This window comes from Drosophila santomea, chromosome 3R, assembly GCF_016746245.2.
Source record: "Drosophila santomea strain STO CAGO 1482 chromosome 3R, Prin_Dsan_1.1, whole genome shotgun sequence".
NCBI lineage: Eukaryota > Metazoa > Arthropoda > Insecta > Diptera > Drosophilidae > Drosophila > Drosophila santomea.
In genome coordinates, this window is record NC_053019.2 from 7661809 (window position 1) to 7680496 (window position 18688).

Sequence of the window (18688 nt, forward strand, 5' to 3'; positions counted from 1 at the left end):
TGTCTATTACATACTTTTCAACGTATCTTGTATACCCTTTTACTCTCCGAGTATCGGGTATAAAAACCAAAACTGTATTTATGCTCGAAATGAATTGCAAAGTTTATTTTTGGTTTGGCAAACGGCAATCCTCCATTTGATCGGCGATATCTAAAAGTATGTTTTACAAAAAGCCCGAATCAAACCCGAATCGTGTATAATCAGCTTAATCATAAATTAACAATAAAAATTCGTGGCCAGCGCCGTCGCCTTTTGCAGATTAATTAGTCAAAGCGACACGCCATAAAGCATTCGGTGAACTCATAAATCCCCCAGCCTCGCTGTGGATGGTTTGGGATCGCGAGTTCTCAGTGGCTGCGATATGGCTTATTACCATATTGATGTTAACCTCTAGCTGGAGCAGGGTTCAGCAGTGATCTAGCCGCTGGCGGGCGATCAGGTTTAGTTTAGTTTTAATTTTGACGCTGAATTCATCGCAGCTAGACTCGGAGATTCCATGGAAAGTACAAGAAAAATAAACTTAGTTTATGCACAGGGAGAAAATGTATACTTGAATGTAAGATTCGCTAAGATTTTGGCACTGTGAAGTATAAATATACATTTACAAGACGAGTAAAGTATAAGTAAATTTTTTAGTAAGATCTAATTATGCGTTAAACATAATAGAATTGATTGCTTTAGAAGCGGCAGACAGTCAAGATTAGAGATAATAGGACAAAGTCTATTATAGTCAGAACATAATACTCTGTAGAGGTCATGCAATACATAGTTAGATCTACAGTGATTTAGGATTAGGGGTATGTAGGTTTAGTTTATCTGTTTGGAACATAAAGATTTAGCCGGCTAACCAAGTCGGGACTATCAACGTCACCACGAATATGCTTACAAATAAAAACTGTTCCAAGCATCGTTAGCTAGGGAGAGTAAATTAATAAACATTCAAAAGGATAAAAACCTGTTTCTTAACAAATATGACAGTAGCTGGAAGGTTTTAAAATAAAACTAGATTCTTAGTATTAAAACTTACATTTTTTCCAAGTGTGCATAGAAATAAAGCATATGTAGCGACATCTTATCGCGGTGGCCATAACTCATGCATCATACCCTGCCGATCTCGATCTCATTACCATTCCCACTACGTATATATATTCCTGTTCCTACGACTTGGTCTGTGGAAATCGGTGGCATTTGCCGGGCCATTAGATCGGGCTGCCGTGTTGATATTGCCAGCCATTTGGAAATTGTTGATTTGGGTCACAATTAATTGCTTTTTGAGCGCCATAAATACATGGCCATCACAATAAAGGGCGCGTCAGCGGCAGCAACAAAAGTGCTGACCCCACGATGACTTGTTGAAGTCATTTTCGTATCGTTATATCAGATCGATTATCATCTCATGTTTGGTGATAATATGACAGCTACGAAATTTTACTGAGACTTTGAAGTATGCGGGTGTTACCTACCCTGGCAAGCATTTAGAACGTCATAACGACAGGCTAATTATAATATTTTTATTGAAATGTACTGAACACTACATTTTGTACTCAGAACAACAGGCTAAAAATATTCAGTTAGTGTTAATTTTTTGACAAATGTTTTTCGAATCCATTAATGTTTTTTCATGACTTGGGTATTGATGATCTTACCTGAATGCTTTTTAATTCATTATTCCTTGCAATAATATTAAAGTTTTAATTTAAAAAAACCTTATAAAAGTACTACATACAACTCTTGTTCGATCAACTTAAAGAAGGAGAATCCATAATCTTATAACTGTTTGTATATAGTCTGCAACCATACATTCCTTGACCGACCTAATTTGAATATCACGCTTGATCTAATGTTTTGGATTAGCCGCTCCATGTTTATCTACAACATAAGGATAATGTAATTTAATCCCTTCCAGCTAAAGGCTTATCCTTGGTGTCCTTGTTCCTTCCCCTTTCGCCAGGGTCAACCCATTTGCGAATTTCCTACTATCTCCAGCTACTTACTTGAGCAGCTACATCTTCTTCCTACTGGCTATAAAATTAAGGATTAAGGATTCGGCAGCGGCGACTGAACGGATAATTCGCAAACCGACAATGCTGTGCGAACAAAGGTGTTTTGTTTTTATGACTTTGCAACTCCTTCGCCAGCTTAAGGAGGTAACCGTATGCTCGTGTTTGCGAAAGGATAACTTTACGATCGTTATGGCTGAGGCTGGTGGAAGGGATAGAGATGCAGACCAAGTAGGCCTCTGCGTCCGAGGTTTTTGAGGAGGCGGTACCTGACGGCTAAGTGGACACAATGGCACCGCCTATTCGCAAATGCGAGTTCTGCCAGCGAAGCGCTTTGTTTTGACAAAGGCGGGCTTTATTTTGGCTATTTAAAGGATTATGCTAAAGGATTGACTTTGCAGCCTTGACTGGAACCGGGTTTGCAAAAGGATTCCGCCCACAACGAACACCCTTTCCGCGAATCTCGGGGTTTATGGCTCGCGAATGAGTTAAGAACCGACTCCGAGGACCTCTAATAAAGCGGAATGCGAATAAAATGGATAAAAAAGACTTCGGTTCGCAGAAGGACATAGGAAGAGTTAACGTAACTCTTTCGTAATTTTCACGTAAATCTTTTACCACTTCTTGAGTTTTGCTTCAAGTTCCAAGGAAACGTAAGAGAAGGGAAGTTGACTCTTGAGAAACGGCAATTGTCCTTGCAATTTCGTTTGCTTAAAGTCGGCTTATTGATGACTTTAAAGAATTTACGAAGTAACCAATACCATCCGGCTGCTTAGTGTTTCCAAAAAAAGTTTAGGCAACCATAATAAATGCATTGAGTTTTGTGACGACTGTACCATATTGCATTTTGTAACTGTACCAATAACGTTTATACATTTATGGTCTTATAATATTATTGCAAATATGCAATAAAATTACTCATTTAAAGACTTTTAATTAAATATTGTATTAAAAGGAAGGTGCGCTATATTGTGAAAGGGTTCCTCCCGTTTTCAAATTATTGATCTTACTATAATAAGTAACCCATTTTTCTGTCATTAGATTTTAGAGATTATAGAATAAACTATTTTATAGCTAAAACTAAATAATTAAAAGGTCTATTATAATTTACTTTATTGCAAACCTTTAAAGTTTTCTGATATTTTCACTAATATCTGAACCAATTAATCAATTTTCGTAACAATTAATTGGTTTCGGCTCGGGCATCACAATAGAGCCATCGGTATCTTAAATTTAAATCAATTCTAGCCCCCCTAACTAAAAAATTGCTTATTAAAATTGCTTGATTAAAATTGAAGGGCCATAGATACATTTCACCACTAAGCTTACCCAATGCCATTTCGCACCTAAGTCTAAGGGGCCCACATATGCCACATAGAATTCACCCACTGTCCACTTTTGTCTAATGAGTCGGATACATTGCACATGGATCCCCTTGCATTTGTCTTTGATTCTGATTCCGATTTCGATTTCGCATCGGGAAGCGGCATTCCTTTTGCGTGGAGTTACCCATAACTGTCACGGGTCTGCAATGAAAAATGACCAATCAATGTCTCACTTCAATAGAGGAACGCGCAGCGCAGCGGCGAAGGGAGGAAGGGAAGAAGGGAGCAGGGATGCGGTGGTAGATATGCCCCGAATGCCGACCAGAATGTGACATTTTCTCTGGCGAAAAGAGTGCATTTTGTAGAAAATCCGGGGGACAGCAATGGGTCGGGGATGAGGAGGACTGAGCCGAGGAAATGCAGCTGCTCGAATTTGCACGATTCCTGTTCAACATTAAATCGTTTGCTTTTTGTATAAGTTCGGAAGTAATGTTTCGACCATGTGCTATTTATCGAAAATAAATCAAGAGATCTCGTAAGCTTCTCAACGAAACATTTTTGCAGTTATGCAAGGACTACAACACACTTACACTTAAATATATAAATCAGCTTTTAACTGCTGCCGTTTTGTATATTACACAGTATGTAAATAACCAGAAGTTATATTTTTTCTTGATATAAGTATACCTTCGTTGAGGTAGTTAACCAAATACCACGAATTGAAAGATATTAAGGGTCGTAGCAATCGATTACATATCATTCTAAATCAGTTGAATTATACCCTTTACATGTAAAATAAATATGTGTACAAGATTCGTTAAAATGGATGCAAATGGTAAAAGGAAGGGTTCCGACCATATAAAGTTTCTATTTATATTCTTCAGGAGCAAAAATCATGTCTACCTGGCCATGTCCGTTCGTATGAACGTCGAGATCTTAGACATTCATATTCAGACGGCCCCAAACAAATTGTGGCAACGCATACTCTAACGCTCACGAGCCGCTTAACCTTACTTTTTTATTTTTATTATAATATTTTTGTCCAATATCTATCGATGTTCCAAAAATAATATTGAACTTTCGCGTTGGCGCTCATAAGCTGAGTAACGGGTTGTTTAGCGGTCGAATTGCGGATGTCCCACATTGCGTATCACAGATTCCCAAATGATTGTTCAACTTGACTTGTTTAAATTCGATCGTTTTACTATATATTTTTAAATAATAACTATAGGTTTATCATAACTGATATCTGTACAAAAACATGTGTCAGTCTCCAAGTCTTTTGGCATTATTACTCCCAGCTGAGTGTGTTGGGCCTTTGTTTAGCCGCAGCTAATCGATCGCTAAGAACCCATCATGGCCAGCCACTGGGTTCCGCGCGCAGCAAGGCTCCTTTTCCTTTGCGCTGTCTTGCCTCTGCCTCTTGCCTCTTGCCTCTTGCCTTTTGCACATGCGCACTCGTCCTTGTGCCCAAAATGTCCTGGGCACAGTAGGGAGTGCGGACTCTACTGTGCAACTCATCGTGTCGCAGCTTCGTTCTCGGCTGTGTCATTTGCGTGTCACCAACAAATGGTCGAGAGAAGTGCGCTTCGGTTTCGTGGCGGTGCGGCTTTTGGTCTCGCTCTGGGGAAGAGAGTATCTGAGCGCATCACCGGACTTCAGGATAGATGGTAGAGGTCCTGTGGATGTTGCTGGTAGCTGCACTGCTGTTGGTACTGCTGCGGGTAGGCATCGTACTGCTGGTGGGTCTGCTGCTGAGGGTAATCATTGAGCAGACCATAACCATGACTGTGACTGTGGCTGTGGCTGTGGCTGTAAGCGGGATAGGCGGAGGTGGCTTGGTGGTGGTGGTGGTACATGGGCACGGGCACTGGCACCGATGGTGTCCCGGTGCTGGCGGTGGTTGTGGCTTCCAGTGGCGGCAGCAACGCGGTGTAACCGGCACCACAATGCTCCGGGGAGCCCTCCAGCGTGCGATCCTTCTTCGACTTCATGCGTCGGTTCTGGAACCAGATCTTGATCTGCCTTTCGCTCAGGCTGAGGGCATTGGCGATATCGATGCGACGACGCCGGGTGATGTATCTATTGAAGTGGAACTCCTTCTCGAGCTCCAGGGTCTGGTAGCGGGTGTACGTCTGGCGGGTGCGTTTGGAGTCTTTGCAATCTGTAAGCATAAACAAAGAAAACATTGGTCAGTTTATGACTTTTTAGGCTGTGCGTTGTTTGAAAATATCAAAAATATATAGGAAAACATATTTTCAATATTTTATAAGTGTATTTTTAGGGGTTCTAATCGTGTGTGATGCCTACCTGATGCCAAAGTCTCCTCGATGTGCGACCAATTGAAATCGCCGGCTCCATTCGGGGCTGTCACAATTCGATGATTGATCTCCTGGCCGACAGCTGGCGAGGATTTCTCGCCCGGCGATTGGGGTGGCGTGCTGATGCCTTCGACGGGCGGCAGAGTGGTGGGCGTGGTTGGTGGTGGGGTGGCAAAGTCGCCATTCTTCAGTTTCTGCGTTTGCGACTGGGGCGAGTAGACGTCCAAGTAGTCAACATCCTCGGAGGCGCTGGGCGTGGGCACAGCCACGTACTCTTGCTCGTAGCTGGGGGCGGGGCTGGCGGCGACCTTCGAGATGACGGCGGGGGCCTTCTTCACCTGCTCGACGGTGGTGTAGAAGTAGTCGGGGGTGTACTTCAGCTTCTTCACGGGGTTGGTGAGCAGGGCCCTCAGGGTGCTGGGTCGCTCCTCCACGGCGGCGATTATGGAGGCGGCGTCTTCTTCGGCCTTACGCTTGGTGGCCTTGGGCAGCGGGGTGGTGGCTTGCACGGGCGGTGGGACAGTCTGGGTGGTGGTCACCTGCTCCTGGTTGTTGTAGTAGTAGCAGCTCTCCGAGTAACTCTCCTGGGGATAGTAGCCCTGATAGCTCTGGTAAGTGGAGCTGTTCTGATAGTAGGTGTTGCAGCCTGAGTTATCGTAGTAAGGCGTAGTGGGCGGCAGACTGTGGGGGTGATACATGTTGTACATGTTCATGTTGTCGGCGTAGCTGTAGTGGCTCTGGCTGTTTGTGGTGGCCATCTCGGATGTGTATTGCTAGGTTGCTTCTCTAACTCTGCGATGTGCACGCAACGCTGGTGAGTTTGCGAATGTGCTGGTCCTGCGACAGATCCTGCATATATAGCAAAATCAGAGGGCTCTCGGCACACGCTCGCCGTTATAGCGCATAAATATCCCTGCGCATGACACTTTGCCGCCTGCTGTTCGCAGCCACCCCTCTGGGGAAATGGCCTTGCAGGCACGGAGAGGGGAAGTTATCCGAGGTCCTGGCCACTTTATCCGTACGGGGCCTACCTGCTGCGTGGCTTATTACCTACCCATCGCGCCCATTATCATCGCGACTTATCCACCCGCGCACTTCTCCTCCTCGGCGACCTTGAGACGCTGCTGCAGTAATTACGGCCATGAGGTGCCTACCTATGAGGTGCGCAGAGCGAGAGGGCGCGACTCTCAGCCGATCTCTCTCTCTCTCTCTAATTGCAATAATCATAAAGACATAAAAACTGTATACTGTAAACTGTAAACTGTTGATGAAAACGTTTCTTCGGCGCAGAGACTGTTTCCCCGACCCGTTTATGGTTCCCTAAAAATTTATCTGGATTTTTGCCAGCGCGCAAAACACCGAGGACTGGCTGGCAGTTGTTCCCGGAATCCGTTGCCCTTTCCCGCCGAATTCATTTCGTGGCACTGGCGGCCAAAGGATAACATTACGTCCGATCCTGGGACCAGGACTACGCGTGGCCGAGGGTCGCGTGTTTGCGCTTTTTGTTTGCCCTCGTGGGCAAGCAAGTGCGCAACTCCCGGTTTCCAAACTCACTCCTGTGCCCGGTATTTGCCTAAAAACCAACAGACGCACTTCCCAAATGACTAGTAAACAATCAAGACTTTAAGCCAACGCAAATATTAAAAAAATTTATTATACTTTAAAAGACAGCTGATCTGATCATTTATAACTTAACTTAACTTATATTATTTAACTTTAATACATTGATCAAATAATTTTAAACGTTATAGTTTCAAAAACAGTTTAAAATAGCCTAAAAAAAAGCAATATTTTAAAAGTAGAGCGGAATCCATCTTTGGATTGGCAGACCGAAGTTTTCGTAAACCTTATTATAACATTATTATGAATATAAAACTTGTACAATTTTTCATGGTAGCTGTTGGATATAGACCATCGGATATATCGTATTTCGGAAGTGGCTTGTCGAAGCTATAATTTTTAAATATTCTTTTAAAATGTTACGATGCTATATATTTTTCATTTTCTTTTAGAAACTGAAGGTATTTTCTTGTTCTCTAAATATCTATTCCTATATCAGCACAGCTTAATTGACTGCTAAAAAACAATCACTTCTGAGCCACTTTTGGTGATTACATGACTTTCTGATCGGCTTACGCGGCCTGGATAAATTTTATCAGCCACCCCCGTTGAACACCCCTAACATATCGACTGTCCTGACATATGTGTGCATGTGCGAATTCTACCCTTACCCCATCCACTGGAAGATTCCATTGTTCTACAAAATTTATGGCGTTTTTCAGTTTGACAGAAGATACTGCAGCTCGCATCTCTCCGATGTCCTGTGATTGCTATATTGCCAGTGAATGGAAGCCTCCTTTCCGGTTTTAGAGTAAACTTTTCAATAAGGGTGTAGAGTAAGATATAAAACTATCCGACCACTTATGTTAAAAGTGGAAAGAAATTAAGAACAGCTTTTAAAAAAATCAAAATTGTTTAGAGACCAAATCCTATAAAAAACATTTTCATTTCCATTAATTAAAATAATGTTATGGGCTAAATCTACTAGTTTTGACAAGGTCCTTGACCTTAGATGTATACTTTAAAAACTTGTTGGACTTACCGTGTTTTACTTCGGCGAAGTTTCAAAAAGATTATTTGTTTAAATTATGTTTCATGGACATTGACCAAGAGTGCAAACTAATTTATGTAACTAACTTCTTTTGAATGCTTTTTTTATATGGAAATAAAATGATAGGCTTAGGTGGCATAAAGCGTCTTAACTTTTTCACTTCCGCCCGATTAGCTTTCGCAAATTCCTCTGTTAAGATTAACCCAAGCCCAACACATGGCCGTATAATATTTTGCGCACCCGGTTTCCCTGGTTCTCCAAGGAAATGCAGCAATCTCATGTCCAGGACCCAGGCAACTTTAATTGAGTTGTAAGGCCCACATGCGAGTGTCCGACCACAACACACCCCATCGCCAGTCCGCACCCAAACCCAACAGAGAATGCGAATCCGGAGCTCGGCGCACGAACTCGTGCGTTTTTATTGTCGAATTAATAAATTACCTTGACAGTGAATCGGGACCATCCCATTGTGCCCGACTAGCTGCATTTCCCTTGTCCTTTATATCCTTTGGAGTTCGAACCCCTCCCCGATTTGGACCATCCTTCCTGCCGTCCTTTCGCCGAGCGCGTTGCACATTTTTGGCACTTTCACTGGGGTTACCAGCCAGATAGCTATCTATAGAGCTATGGTGCCGGCGTTTCGGTGGGTCGGTCCGGCAGACTTTTGATAAATGCACGGGAAGGTGAAACAGGCACGCGCCTGGAGGAGGCCAATGTGTTAATTCGCAGCCCTCGAATATATTCTGGCTGCTGTTGCAGTCAATCTCGTCGTTATTTTCCACCGAAGCAGCATTATCAGCTGCCGCGGGCCAAGCGATTCCAAAGTGACCAACATCATTAGGAACTAAACTGCCAGAAAGTGGTATACTATTATCAGTCATCCACAAATATTATTTATTATGGACTTTAAACCTTACATAAATTGGAATAAGTTATGCACATTGGTATATTTAAAAGTTCTTGCTACCCATTTTCAATGAATAGTTTTTGAAGTAATTCAAAATATTTTAGCAATTTTATTAGTATGTGTCTTGTTTACGCAGATAATAGAGCACTGTGTTTTTATTGGCTTTTCGAATGGCGAGCCTGCTGATTGCAGCACATTAATACTTGAGGCTTCAAAAGCTTGTTACAAATGGCCCAATGCAGTACCTGTTAACAGTGGCAATGCATCCAAAATTCCGTACTATGTCTTGTTTACACAGGTAATGAAGAATTGTTATTTTATTGGTCTATCGATTGTCCTGCTGCTTGCGGCACATTAATATTTGAAACTTCAAAAGCTAATAGATATAGGCCAATACAGTGCATGCCAACAGTATGGCATTACATAAGATACCCCAATAGGAAACTCCAGTGTCAGTTGGTCGGGGGACTTGTTTATTTTCCTAGCTTGAGAAGAACTACAATGATCGCATGCTGGGGCCAGGTTCCTTTGAAGTTGCTGCTGATCTTCTCTAGGGGGATTTTCTCATTACAAACCAAATACCACATAAATGGGGAAGGGGTGATAAAAACAATCGAGTATATCGCACTCATTATCAGAGTGAAGCAGGCGACGCCACGCTGGGAATAAAATAGTAAAGGGCTGAGAAAAATTATCAACAAACAAAACAAACAACTCGAGATTGGTGTAAATTCCGCGTACTATTCCGATACACCGTCTATATATAGTATCAGCGTCGATCGGTCTAATGTGGGTTCGGGGATCCCAGCGTGAGCTTTTCTTTGGCTCGGATCGCAGGCAATCAATTTGATTGCCTCAATCGGCGGTTAATTACTAGCGATGCTCGAGAATTATTCAAAATTTTGTTTGCGTTGTGGTATTTGTTTGAGCTAACAATTAAACTGCACGCAGATCGGATCGAGTCGTAAAGTCTGCGCTGGGGAAATCATCTTGATGAATTTGCCAGATGTCTAGATAAATGAAGTAATCTTCAGCTTCTAAAATTCATCAAAGACGGAAGAGAAAGCCAGACAGAATGCATTTCTTGGTGACCTTCAATCGAAGGCCCACCGATGACTCCTCCGGAGGTCATCTCAATGGGTGGATATAGCGTTTCGTCCTTGGATCGGCATCAATCCAAGTCAAGGATGATGAGACGCTGTGCTGCTTTTGAGATTTCCTCACTGTTTATGTGCAAATATTTTCCCAATGCGTCACGCGTCGCCTGTGTCCTTGGCTTCTGTTCGAGGTCCTGTGCGTCCTGCACATCCTTGAATTGCCTGCGATGTCTTGAGCACTGTTGTGTTGACATCGAAAACATTAGGATCAGGCTGTAATCGCTCCTGTCACACTTATTCGAATTGCCCTGCCGCTTTTCAATAGCGATGATGACCCCGTAAGCTGAATGAAATGGGAATGGTGCATCGCAATGGTTCTGTTTACGGCCCCTAGATATACATTTCAAATTGTTCAAATCTCAGCTTGGACCTCGTTAACACCTTCAGTGAAGGACGCCCCAACTGAGCTCAAAGATTGATGGCTTTTTAAAAAATGTTAAAGTGCCATATCTTAAAGTGTATATTAATAAATAATTTTACGGTTAACAATATTTTTTCATTTAAGGATACCCTGTGTTGTTATTTTAAATTTTGAAATTTAAAGCAGGCTTAAAGGTCCCAACATCATAATTTCAATAATTTAAATGAACAAATTTTAGAGATCATACACTTGGGTTTATAAAATGATGACATGGAAAAAGAAATCACGAAATTCATGAAGTCTATGATTTAATCACACTTTTTCGACAACATTTAATTATGATGAACAACAACTGAATTACATTCTAATAACTAAGGTAAGGCAAGCAGAAGCATAACTATTTTTTAGCACGGCAGATTTGCCGACACGGACATATTCGACATCGACATCGACATCGACATCGTGGGACATCAACAGCTAATAAGGACAAAGGCCATTAACAATGATCGGAACGGAGGTCTCCGGGGAGTTCGGCGTAGACTGTCAATGCGATTCCGCTAACGAGTCGTACGCCGGGGAATCGAAGTCGCGCGCGCTGCTCGGAATTCGGCGAATTCGCTGATGGCATTGGATGGTGTCAGTGTGAGACCCAAGAGCTCGCATTCCGAGGTGAGGAACTAAACTGAACTGGACAGGAAACCGGAGGAATGGGGCCCCCTGCGGCCTGTTTTATAGTTTTATGATGTGCCAATAATATTTCCGCCTTGGAAACCAATTGCGCTGCTCGTCGGCGAAGGATACGCGGGCAATTAAGACGCTTAAGGACCCATGACACGGTGCATTTACTATCCATAAACAGACGACTCAAGTCGGTCCAAGTCGAGTCGCGCGAGCCTCGTCCTCGATTTAGCGAAGCACCTCCAGTGCCGATGCCGTCCTTCAACAGAACATCACTCTAATGCGAGACACACGCGTCTTCCTTTCCCAGGTAGGCCTTGATTCGTCCGAGGAAATCGGAGAAATCAGAGGTGGAAATGCCTGGTTCGTGGGCGGGGGCGGGGGCGGTGGCGGTGTAAGGGATTTTCGCTCTGTTTACCCAAAACAGACTTTCCTTCAGCCAACGCCCCCGTCTCGCAAGAAATTGAGCTGTAATGGCAGAAATGGTTACGAAAAGTATTAAGCTGTCACACTAAAACGTAAAAGGTTTTTAGTCTGAAAAAACATTACTGCAATTGTTAATAAAATAAATAATATCAGTTAAATATTATATTTTTAGAATATAGTTATATTATAAATTAAGGGGGTTTTCGTACTGAGGGCGAAGTAAGTTAAATAAGAAAGAAAATCTCGAATTGCCAGTATTCTTTATTTTGTGCAGCGATTTTCTTTAATTAAATAACAAGCAAGAGATAACTCGAGTATCCGATAATCGTTACGTAGCTATTGGAAGTGCTATGAAGTAGTTTTTGACATTGGTCTCCAAGTATTTTTTGGCATATGGAGTATAATTGACAAGTCAAAAATATATTCTTGCTACCTGTTACATACATACATACTTTTTATAAAAAAACCGGATAGAACGGATTGCCCGATTATCTGATACCCGTTACTCAGCTAGTGGAAGTGCGAAGGAGAAATTTCCACACTGACAGTTTCTGGCGGCTTGTGGGCGTTAGAGTGGGCGGGGCAAATCGAGAGAAATTTACAAGACAAAAGTGAAAAATATATCAAAACATTTTTCAAAAGTGTGGACTTTGCAGGTTTGTGCGCTGCGTCTAGGTCTCTGGAGTCTGCATGCTTAATCTCAACTTTCAAGCTCCAGAGATTCAGAGATTTCGACATTCATAAGGGCAGACAGACAGACAGACTGGACGGACATGCCCAGTTTGCCTCGGGTATTGATCCTGATCAAGAATACATATACTTTAGATTCTACAAGTAACGGGTATAAAAATGAGCCCAAAACGCAAATCTAAATTAATGAAAAATTTCGAAACTTTCAACATGAGTTGTATACTAAAAAAAAATGTTTCAATTAAAATCTAATTTTAATTACATTATATTTTTTCTTAAGTCCTAAATAACGAGTGTTTTTTTTAGAGGTATAGAACTTTAAGTTGGCATTACTGTTCAAGATGGCGACCGATTTAACAGCTGTCAAGTGATTTATTCTCAGTTTGGTTTGGCAATTCGTCATGCGTGCTTACAAAATCCAACTCGTGCAAGAATTGAAACCAAACGATCATCAAGCAAGGCGTAGATTCGTCGAATGGGCCCAAAACGAGATTGCTGTTGTTCCCGATTTTTCATAAGCCTCCAAGATCTTGTGATTTAACACCGCTAGACTACTTTTTGTGGGGCTATGTAAAGTCATTGGTCTATGCGGATAAGCCACAAACGCTAAACCATTTGGAAGACAACATTCGCCGTGTTATTGCCGATATACGGCCAAATGTTGGAAAAAGTCATTGCAAATTGGACGTCCAGATTGGACTACATCCGAGCCAGCCGTGGCGGTCATATGCCAGAAATCATATTTAAAATGTAATGCCACAAGATTATCTTTCATGTCAATAAAATTCATGTCAATCGAATAATCCATCGTTGTTTTATTGCAATTTAAAGTTCTATACCTCTAAAAAAACACCCTATATATCTAAAACATTGTCTAGTGCAATTTGAATTTGTCCGATTCCATTCGCGAAGCATATTTTCAATTTACTTATTTCGGAACCCGCAACCCCTATTCAAAAAGTCGTTTACAACATAGAACTATTTAAGTTCGCGGAAACTTTCACCATTTTTAGGTCATAAAAACGAAAGACTTGCCTGAAAATATGTAACGAAAAGTGTGTGGCGTAAATTAGGTCAGTTTTTAGGAAACATTCCAAAACAATGCAGAATAGTAATTCAAATTAGAGCACACGGCGACTGCGAAAGGGAATGATGCCCAAAACCTTTTGAGAACGCCGAAATAGTTCCTAATCCCCGGCTTTGCAAAATTGTTGTGAAATATTGTGTAAGAGGTGAAGGTGACGTTTTATTGACTGTCTTCCCGGCTCGTGGGCGGTACCGGGGTGAGGGCAGGAACAATGCCAACAGAACAATGCTAACTAGAGCAGTTCCCAGTTAAACAAATATTTACCTCATTTATGCAAGCCCATACGTTGCATAGACTTGCATAACCCGGCGCGTCCTTGAGCTGTCTTAATTCGCAGGATAGGCACAGATCCCGAGGAACCTGACCCTGCTACAGTTTTGAGTTCTGCGGCTACCAAAGGAGGCCTACTACGGTAAGAAACTCGAGCAGAACTCCTGCGACCGCCGGCAGCGTCAATAAAGTTTTATTAGAACCTCCGGTCATAAAACGATAAAATCATAAATTCGTGTAAAAACTTTTGTGCGTCGCGCATTTTAAATGGAAAACGAGGCCAGGGTCAAGAGAATCCTGGAGACACTACGGCAAAAAATTGTGTCTCGACCCAAAAAAATGCTCGATTTTTTTAACAATGACCAAAATGAGCAAAACACAAAGGTGAATTCGGAATAAAACGCGTAGTTTTTTTTATTGTCCCGCGTATTCTAGTTTCCATTTTTTCCCTCCCAGCGAACAGAGAGTTTCTCGAAAGAAAACTAGAACTGAGGCACATTTTTTGTGTGCTTTATTTTTTTCTAGTTCACGGGAGTATTTTACGACGATTTTTAGCGGAACTGACTTTATGGCAGTAAAGGACGGGTCTATGGACCAGAGGTTCCAGAGATCACTGTAAATTGTCACAATTTTTTGTAGCAGTTCCGGCGAAGACATCGACAATGGACTCCCGCGGCGTAGATAACTTGACAACCTTAGGAAGATAATGGAAGTACAGCTAAGGACAGTCAACACCCGATGGGTGACATAAATTAAATGTAGAGCAGAACATAATGACCAGGGGATTTTAATTAAACATTTTGACTAGAAAATTAAGTCAAGTAAATATTTGTTTACGTTGATTACTGGGAGTAATGATTGCATATTTCCAATAATTACACCCATTACCTGTTGAGTTAAAGGAATCATTTCCGACATCATAAAGTATATTCTTGATCGGAAAGTAATTCTAATCCAGTAAGGCCAAGACGATTTGGCCATGTTCGTCCATGTGTCTGCCTGTATGAATACTGGAACTATACAAGCTACAAATTTGTTATTAAGCTTGAAATATAAAATATTAAATGTCAGTACAGCATATGTTTGTATATATGTTTGAACCGTACATTTTTAAATAAGTTTTAACTGTTCAGCGAGGTTATAATAAGTGCATTCTTTGTAAAATATTCGATAATCATTAAAATTAATAATATACAACATGTTAAATTGGGTAAACGACAGTTTTATTTGCACCCAAAATTCAAAAATAAAATGCGACGTACAGAAAATATATGTAAAAAGTATTTACGCAAGTATTATCTGCATTTACCAAAAACGTTATAGATATTAAATCGTTTCTTAAAAACAATCCTTTTAATATAATAATATATATGTATTAGCCCGACCGAAAACAGGCCTTAAAACATTTAAGAAACACGTTGTCGGGGGAAAGCAGTCGCATAGAAGCATTGGTGGTTGTTACAAAAAATGGAAAAAGTGCTTAAACTTTTTCAACTTTCTGATGGCAAGATAAGTATTGCTATCATTATGTGTTGCCAGGCTTTTGTTGATGCACATTCGGGTCTCGGCAAAATGTGGCTGCAATTAAAAACTGTTACGCCTCATGCTAATCAGCCCGGGAAATTTCGGTCGGAGATGGGTGAAACGAGGTCCAATCCCTTAACCAGTAAAGCAGCCAACCAGCCAACTCCGACTCCGAATTCAACTCCAACCTCGAACGCGAAACATGCCAGAGACTGGCAAAAGAAAGAATTCATTATTTCAGTTTTAATTGCTTTTTTCATACTTTCGAAAGTTACAGCGCCAGGCCGGATAACCCATCCTATTCCCTTCAGCCCCTTATTTCTGCGATTTTGCATGTTCGGGCCACATCTTTCACAACCAACAACTGTTTACAAGAAATTCAATTATGACTTTTAATAACCGACAGCTCGGGTCAAAAAGAGCGTTCAGCTCAGAATTATGGCAAATTGCATGTGACGCCAAGCGGCTGCAAAAGAATCCGTGAAATGATATTTGCACAAGGGCGGTGCACAAGGGTTAGGTGGGTTGGTATGGGGCTGTCCGAGATCCCACCTTTCAAGCTAATTTAAGGAATTATTGAGTTAAGTGATGAAGAGACATTTTACTTAGCTCATCGTTTTTCAAGAAACCATATTCAAAACTAGTATATAACATTTTAATGCTATAATGCTATATATACTTTTTTAAGTCATGAAAGAAAATGGATATATTGATTGCAAAAGAACTAAAGTAAAGAGCTCTTGGTAGTATGTGTTCCGTTTTCCCTTTTTGAATTGATTGAGATACGTTAAACCAATCAAAAGTATATCCGTTTTTCGTTTAAGTATTTACTTTGTCCTCAAGTATTATATCTAGCTTGTGATGTAATGTAATAAAAAAACGCTATTTTTTTTACAATATACATATATATGTAATACTTTCGTTTCGAAAACTAATTTTCCCGAATAAAAACTTGAGCTTACCCTCTTTGACCCATATTCGTATTGCATTAGGCCAGTGTATGCTCCAAGGTGTCTCCGTGCTTGAGTTTATGGGCCTATATGAGTGCTGGGTCATTAATTTGGATCATGCCCAAATATGTGTCAGTCAGTCAGTGAGCAAATCGCACACAGAATTTTCATTTTCAGACACACTCAAATTCTTCTTCTGCATGTAGTCAAATTTTACAAGGCGCAAACCTCCCAGCCTCACAGATTTTGCCTTTCACACCCTATGAAAACCCTAATTCTGAGCAGCGGAGTCGTTGGCCTCAGCTCCACGGCAATGGAGGTGGAAAACTTCATTGGGTTCGCTTGCACATGTGTTGGCGTGTGCGGAGGAATTTTCTAATTTATTTTTAGCGCCGGTTCAAGGCTTTTCGTGTTTTGTGTGCTTCACGTTTCAAGTTCGCCAAAGCAAATTGTTAATGGAAATTCACGCGTTCGGAATTATTGATTTTTCTGCTGACGCGTCGGAGGCTGGCTGAAAACTTTCTCCATTGACATTCGAATTGTCCAAATTTGACGTGAATGGGACGATTAATGGCCAAGGTCGGTGTTCGATTTGACAGCTCAAAAGGGGAGTTTCGCCCCCCTGAAAAATTTAAATATGTTTGGGGTTGGCATTTGTTTCAAGTTTATATCGTACCTTAATGGTTATGCCAGAAAATGTTACGGAATGTTCATACGGAATAGCGAAATATGTGAGTCTTATTAGGGATAACATTTTTCTATTTGGATCGATAGAATAGAGTTTAAAGTTCATCTGATTAGAAAAAATAATTCCTTACATTCTACAAAATAGTTTTTTCGAAACCAGATATTTTTCTGCCCTGGACACAAACCCACCCCTCTATAACTATGGGAACGCAGAGCAGGATGCACTGCTTGCAGCGGTCCTTACAGCAACATTGTTTCAGATACATTGCATAAATGTTGCAAATGCAATTTACGCTTGCAACATTGTTAATATATTGTTTTAGAAAAAAATTGTGTACTTTATTTAGTTTTCAAGGAATTCTTTGTTAAAATGGCTCCAACGTTTTCGGTATTATATTCTGTAAGCAAATAGCTTTACATCAACATCCCGGTTGCGGCAGCAATTTATTTCCACCCATTACACTAATATTATTAATATGATATTAAAATAAATTGAAATTATAGAATTTAATTAAAACCACGAGTACAATTTTCGTTTATTATAAAATCAGCTTGCACAGTAATAATTATTGGTTAGGGAATAAAAAGATATTAAACCATTAAAATCTTTGATGGCAGATGCAACACCTTTTTGTTCAAATCACTTGCGCAGTTCAGCCGAAGCTGGAGTATCTTGAAACCGTGACGAAAGTGACTCATTTGCTAATTCCGAACTCTGCTGCAATCCTTCTTTCCCTTTAATGTGGCCTTGATGAGGTGGACTAATTAAAGCGACGCTGATTAGCGGCGGCAGGAGGCCAAAAGTAGAGCAAAAGGACACAATAGAGACACATGTAGCTTAGTCCTGTGAGCAAGTGAACGCCCGCATTGTTCACACGCATAGTGTGGGCGAAGAAGGATGAAACTACGAAACTGGAATAGAAGGATTTCGCTGGCGGCGCGCCGCAGGACGATAATGAACACAAATGAGCCTCGGCTTCGAAATCCGAATTCGAATCGGGCGAAAAGAGTTTCGGCTAAGAAATTGGCAAGCATTTGTTAAAAACTACAACTGGAACATGTTGAACAATGCCAAGAACCTGTTAGAAGGATATCAGCTGAAAGTTCGACCTTGGCGCAGTATTTCAAGAGCAGGCAGTTGGTTTTTTTGGTTTCCTCTCTTTTTTCTGACTATGTATCTTTTGTTGCGATCTGATTGATTGCTGTCAGGATTTTTGCTGCAAACGAATCCTAGGGGCTGCTTGAGAATGAACAGCTGCATTTCATCACATGCCGGCCATTTTAAATATTTTATTTCTCAGTTTGCGCTTTAAGGATACTTTAAAGTTACTTTAGGTTCGTGACAACTTTCGCCGCTGTCCATAAGAGCCCCACAATTGCACAAATACGTATCTTGTAGCTAAGGACATGCGCAACAATCTTCTCCCCCTTCCTCGACTCCCGTTCTCCCGCTTTTCTCCTTCCGAAACTCATCTCGTCCTGCAACAGCTGCGGCCAAAGCGAGAGCAATATACAGTTGAAGCTTTTCCCACTGCGGAAAAAGCTTGGTTATCTGGCTGGCTGGCAGTGTGTCCTGAGGTTCCTTGTACATGTATTTCGGGGGATGTGTGTATGCGAATAAAAATTCAATCAAAATGGCGTTTTCACAGCGTCGGATGCTGTATCATTTGCTCTGTTTTTTGTTGAGTTATTTA

The 18688-nt window shown here is 41.3% G+C and overlaps 1 protein-coding gene across 1 annotated transcript; it reads right to left on the reverse strand.

The window, feature by feature from the left end:
• Nucleotides 1-4525: 4525 nt before the first annotated feature.
• LOC120453584 (segmentation protein fushi tarazu) lies at nucleotides 4526-6495 on the reverse strand. The gene is made up of 2 exons (XM_039638344.2): nucleotides 5636-6495; nucleotides 4526-5489 (listed from the first exon to the last, which is right to left on the reverse strand). Exons 1-2 carry the CDS (start codon nucleotides 6402-6404, stop codon nucleotides 4984-4986), a joined length of 1275 nt encoding a protein of 424 aa, XP_039494278.1. The 5' UTR covers nucleotides 6405-6495; the 3' UTR covers nucleotides 4526-4983.
• Between the last annotated feature and the right edge of the window lie 12193 nt (nucleotides 6496-18688).

Bases quoted from the DNA above. Each gene is read 5' to 3' on its own strand.
- LOC120453584 (XM_039638344.2), bottom strand. From the start codon at position 6,404: ATGGCCACCACAAACAGCCAGAGCCACTACAGCTACGCCGACAACATG. The intron at 5,490-5,635 runs GTAGGCATCACA...TTATGCTTACAG, and splicing joins CGAGGAGACTTTGGCATCAG to ATTGCAAAGACTCCAAACGC.